Source organism: Octopus bimaculoides, chromosome 18 (assembly GCF_001194135.2).
Source record: "Octopus bimaculoides isolate UCB-OBI-ISO-001 chromosome 18, ASM119413v2, whole genome shotgun sequence".
Taxonomy (NCBI): Eukaryota; Metazoa; Mollusca; class Cephalopoda; order Octopoda; family Octopodidae; genus Octopus; species Octopus bimaculoides.
Window position 1 is genome coordinate 16841579 of NC_068998.1, and position 6157 is coordinate 16847735.

The window sequence follows — 6157 nt, forward strand, 5'->3', positions numbered from 1 at the left end:
ATATATATATATATATATATATATATATATATATATATACACACACACACACACACACACACACATACATACATACATACAGATGGATTCTCTTGTCATGAACAACAAATAAGGGCTCAATGAAATAAAGCAGTAATTATGTTCTATGGACATGCATGTGTCTCTTGAGGCCTGCTGGTGCCTTGCAAACCTTTTGGCAAATAGAGGCTTTAGTGTGGCTGCGTGGTAAGAAATTGGTTTCCCAAACACATGGCTCCACTGCGTTGCAATTTGGGCATCTAATAGAGCTTCAAGCCAACCAAAGCCTTGTAAGTGGATTTGGTAGACAGAAACTGAAAGAAGCTCATCATATGTGTGTGTGTGTGTGTTTTGGTGTAAGTATTTGTCCCCTCCGACCACTGCTTGACAATTGGTGTTGTGTGTTTACATTCCCCTAGCATAGCAGTGTGGCAAAAGAGGTTAATAGAATAAGCATCAGGCTTAACAAAAAAATATGTACTGAGGTTGATTTTTTTCAACTAAAATTCTTCAAGGTAGTGTCCAGCATGGCCACAAACAAATGACTGAAACAAGAGAAAGAAAAATAAATATATAGACATATGTATATATAAGGGGCTTTTTTGCTCTGCTTCTACCAAATTCACCCATAAGGCATTGGTTGACTAGGAGCTATAGTAGAAGGCAATCTACTATACTAATTTGTTCGAAGTTACTTACCCAAAATGCCACACAGTGGGACTGAGCCTGACACTGTGTAGTTGCCAGTTTTTTTTGTTTTTTCCTTAAATTTATACACTAAATTTCATTTTTAGGAATTGCATGTATTGCAATGGCATTTGTTGATGAACATGAACAAGAAATCAAATTTACTGGATGCCAGAAACCTCTGCAGCTCGTTTACGATGACATGGTTCCACCTGAAAAATACCTTTCCCTCATAGAGTCAGTACTACTTGAAAAATTACCAGCACCAAGAACCGGTATGTTTTAAATATTTGTTGCTTCTTATCAGGTCCTTAGTTTTGCCCTGAATATTGATATAATAATAATAATAATAATAATAATAATAATAATAATAATGAACTACTATATTTAACGTGTATAAGGAACCCTTTTTTGTCAAAAATTAGGTTAAAAAAATATGGGAGTTTCTTATACATGGATAGTATTATAATCCCTTACAGAACCTTTTTACCAAATTTTAAGCCCCAAAAATTAGGGGTTCCTTATACACATTAAAATATGTTAATTGTATACAGTGCACTACAACTCATCAGAAGAAGTAACCAAAACTACATGAACAGTACAGAGAATATGTACAGGAAGTGAACAATGAAGTCTTAACAAAAAAAAAGAAAGAAATGGGAGCTGGGGCATCAGGTGTACTGTTGGCAAATTTCAAGAAGCGTAGAAGTTTTGAAGGATGTAGTGTCTTGACAGCTAACAACTGATGCAAGTAGTTTATTCCAGGCTTCAACTATTCTAAGCATGCAAAGATGTTTCTGAAAGTCATGGGTGCTGTGTTGCTTTTTGATTTTATAAGCATGATTTCTAATATTTTATGAAGGAGGGAACAGCTGATTGACTCAGCCTCGTTCATACCTATTACTTGATTGCTATTTCATTTTATCAAACTAGAAAGATGAAAGGTAAAATCAACTTGAATAAGATCAACAGTAAAATCTTCTTAGAGAAGATTACTGATGTTGATGTTGAGAAATAAAAGATTATGAGAGATATATATTTTATATGGATAATCATCATTGTTTTATTGATAATGGCCACTTTTATGTGGCTGTCCTCTAAGAGATGACGATACTGCTATTTAACCCCAGGAAGACATCTCCTCCAGCTGGTTTATTTAGTGTGCTTCTCGCACTCAATATTTATTACAAACAGGAGATAACTCCTGGTACCCTAGTTCTGAGACCACCAAACCAAATGGTTTTGATTTGCGTTGGATCTCCTTGGTGGCGGGTACTTGTTTGTCAGGCATGGCAGGAGGTTAACCTCACTTGCAAGATATATAAAACACAGTGTTATACAATTGCTACTTTAATGTGGCTGTCCTCTAAGAGCCATTGATATTGTCATTTTAACCCCAGGAAAACATCTCTTCCAGCTGGTTTATTCAATGTGCTTCTCGCACTCAATATTTATTGCAAGCAGGAGATAACTCCTGCTACCCTAGTTCTGAGACCACCAGATCACATGGTTTTGATCTGCATTGGCTCTCATTAGTGGTGGGTACTTGTTTGCCAGGCATGACAGCAGGTTAACCTCGCTTGCAAATATGTAAAACACAGTGTCATACAATCACTGATTTTGTAACTAGGAAACTAGTCTGTTAGAAAATCTCTGTTTGAGATAGTAATGGTATAGGAACCACAAAGTAATGATAATGTCCACTTTAATGTGGCTGTCCTGTAAGAGACAATGATACTGCTATTTAACCCCAGGAAGACATCTCCTCCAGCTTGTTTGTTCAGTGCGTTTCTCGCACTCAATATTTATTACAAGCAGGAGATAACAACTGCCACCCTAGCTACAAGACCACGTGGTTTTAATCTGTGTTGGATCTCCTTGGTGGTGGGTACTCGTCCAGTTTTCTATGCTTGCATAGGTTAGTTAGATTTTGTTGAGACAGATTTTTCTATGGTAGGATGCCTTTCTTGTCACTAAACTTCACCTGTCTCAAAGTAAGATAGCATTACCCCTTGGCTGGGCATGTTTTCATGGAATATTGTCTGTACACAAATATGTATCCACATACATCTGAGTAGTTTCCACACTGTTTCTATCTGGCAAATTTCACTTACAAAACTTTGGTTGTGCCCAGGCTATGGCTAAAAGACACTTGCCCAACATGCTGCGAACAACAGTGTGAACCAGAACACTTCTGAACCATATGACTATGTCTACACCCAACCCATAAATACAAACATACAAAATTCTTTGAAAGAATATATATTATTCCCCTGTTGAACCAATTCTTCCTGACTATGAGACATTTTGGTACAGCCATATTGGTGCCACTTATTTGGCATCATTAATATGACATTGATTTGGGTTTTTAATGGTTCTCTTGTACTTCCTCACTCTCCGTCTCATCTTCTCTCACCTTTCTCACCTTTCTTTCTCTCTCTCTCTCTCTCTCTCTCTCTTTGTTTTGTGTGTTAGCATATTCTTTGTTTTGTGTATTAGAACAGAGAAAGTGTTTATGTCACTTAGGACATAAATTAATTAATAAATTGTAACGTCTCTCATTTTTTTTAGCTGTATGAATTTATTTTTGCATGCATGTGTGCATGCATGTGTGCATGCATGTGTGCATGCATGTGTCTGTGTGTGCTTGCCCCCAGCACCAAAGAAGTACTGTTGCCAAAAACAGGTACAGTTTTCAGTCAGCCATGTCAAATCATTAATACTCAAACAGCTTCTTGCATTCAATCATCCCAATCCATTTCTTCCTATATTTTATTTGATCTGTAATTTTCTTTTTCTGTTCTCCAGGTTTAAATCGTTACATTCGTTTTCGAATATGGCAACGTGGCAATGCTGATGTACACAATTTACGGGAGAAACTTCACACGTCAATACAGTGCGCTTTGTGTGATGTTATTTCTGAGTTCAAGCTGCTGAATTTTCCTATCTGCCAGGCCTCTCATGATTTGCTACCATCTTTCTCTGAACCTTGTTCTCCATCCGTTGTAAAAGGTATGTTACTGAAATGATTTACCTTCATGCTGTAGGAGTGAATGGTGAAGGCAGAGGAGAGAAAATAGTAATTCAATGAATGACGAATAGTGAGAGTAATAGCCATGACTGAGAGGGAGTGAGAGAAAGTAATAGCAATGAGAAAGAGGAAGTGGCAAAGAGAACATCATGTATCTTCTACTATAATAATCTACTATCATAATACTCTTGTGTATTTCTCCGTCACAACATATGAATGAGAAAGGAAGGGGTGATCCATCGATGGAAGTGGGATGGTGAAAAGTCAATGGTGCAGCTGCTGGCTCTCCAGACCTCAGTCAAACCAACCGTCCAGCCCATGCCAGCATGGAAAACGGATGTTGAATGATGATATACAGTTCCCTGATCTGATACAGCATATATGTATACTTACATGTGTGTGCGCGTGTGTGTATGTGTGCGTGTCCATTTCTCTAGTGTGTTTCAGCCAAGGGTATAAATACCAAAGAGAAAACATGAATACTTGAAAATTCAATTCAGAAAGAAAGAATTATTCCAACTGTGATAAGTATTGAAAGTTTCAGTTCCAAATGTTCTTTCATTTTATTATTATTAATGCATCTATAAATTTGGTTAACTTTTGACATTAGTGAGAGAAAATGAAGAGAAATTGCAAGTCGCTTCCAGGAAGTTAACTATCCAATCCAAGATATCTGCCAAATCCCTTTTCAAAGATAAGTCAAAGCCACCAATTTCAACACCTTCCTCAAAAGACACGACAAAGGTAGGTAACCAAAATCTCCATCAGGATTTATCTTGTACAAAACAAGGATCAGGTTTATCATCATCATCATCATCATCACCATGATCGTTATCATCAAGGTGGCAAGTCTGCAGAATTGTTAGTCTCAGACAAAAAAAAAAATGTCATGTTTTGCAGTATTTATTCCAGCTATTTATGTTCTGAGTTCAAATCCTGCTGAGGCTGATAAAATAAAGTATTAATCAGGCACTGAGGGTCAATGAAATTGACTGAATTCTTGTCAAAATTGTTGATCTTGCACCTAAATCAGAAACCATTATTATTTTATTGTTGTTATTATTATTAGTATTAATATTGAGGATGGTGAGCTGGCAGAACTGTTAGCACACCGGGCAAAATGCTTAGCAGCATTTCATCTGCCTTTATGTTCTGAGTTCAAATTCTGCAGAGGCCAACTTTGCCTTTCATCCTTTCAGGGCTGATAAAATAAGTACCAGTTGAGCACTGGGCTTGATATAATCGACTGTCTCTCTCTCACCAAATTTCAGGTCTTGTGCCTATAGTAAAAAAGATTATTATTATTATTATTTGTTGTTGTTAGTATTGGCAGAATCATGAGCACATCAAATGAGTGATACTTCTAGCTCTTTGCATCCTGAGTACAAATTCAACATTGCCCTTTCATCCTTTTGAGATTCATAAAATTAGATTAACTGTCAAGTACTGAGGTTGATGCTATCAACTAACCCTCATCAACTAACCCTCAAAACTGCTGGCCAGGTGCCAAAATTTGAAATAATTATCATTATTATTGTTAAGGTGGCATGCTGGCAAAATCAGCACACCAGACAAAAAAAAAAAAAAATACTTAGTGCCATTTCTTCTATCATAAAATTCTGAGTTCAAATTCTACTAAGGCCAGCTTTGCCTTTCAGTCTTTTGGGGTTGTTAAAACAAACACCAATTGAGCACTGGGGTTGAAGAAATTGAATCATTGTTATTGCGGTGGCATTGTTGGCAATGGTAGCAGCAGCAGCAGCAGCAACCATAATTATTACCATCACCATGACCATCAAAATGATATCTATTTTGCGACAACATTGTTTGGTGAAATATCACCCTATTATTTAATGTGTTCCCATATTCTCAAGTGTTCCTTAGTTTCTTCTCATGTTTACCAACATACTATAAGGTTTGCCTTATTTTTGTGTTATTACGCCTTGATTTGTGATTTGTGAATATGTACATATGTCACCGCTAAAAGTGATAACCTTGACTTATTTTTGTATTCCTACTCATAAATTACCTAGTAAAATGTCTCTTATTATTTTTCTCTCCTTAATTATCTATCAGTGTATCTTACTTTTTCTCTTTTACTTGTCTCAGTTATTGAACTGCAGCCATGCTGGGGCACTGCCTTGAAGGGATTTAGTCAATCAAACTGACCCAAGTTTCTTTTTTTTTTAATTTTGAAGTCTGGTACTTATTCTATCAGTCCCTGAACTTCTAATTTACTAGAACATAAACAAACCAACACTAGTCGTGAAGCAGTGAAGGTGGGGGAACAAACACACATACTGGAGAAATGCACAGGCACACACACACACACACACACACACACACACACACACGTGTACACATATATACTGTATCAAATCAGGGAACTGTATATATATATATATATATATATATATATAT

The 6157-nt window shown here is 36.6% G+C and overlaps 1 protein-coding gene across 3 annotated transcripts in view; it reads left to right on the plus strand.

The window, feature by feature from the left end:
- The window catches only part of LOC106873556 (KICSTOR complex protein SZT2-like), an 84303-nt gene that overhangs the window by 25709 nt on the left and 52437 nt on the right, over positions 1 to 6157 (plus strand). For all 3 annotated transcript variants that reach the window (XM_052974310.1, XM_052974312.1, XM_052974311.1), the window contains exons 16-18: positions 813 to 980; positions 3514 to 3717; positions 4347 to 4480. In XM_052974310.1, coding sequence (XP_052830270.1) covers positions 813 to 980; positions 3514 to 3717; positions 4347 to 4480 — 506 coding nt within the window. The remainder of the gene's footprint in view (positions 1 to 812; positions 981 to 3513; positions 3718 to 4346; positions 4481 to 6157) is intronic.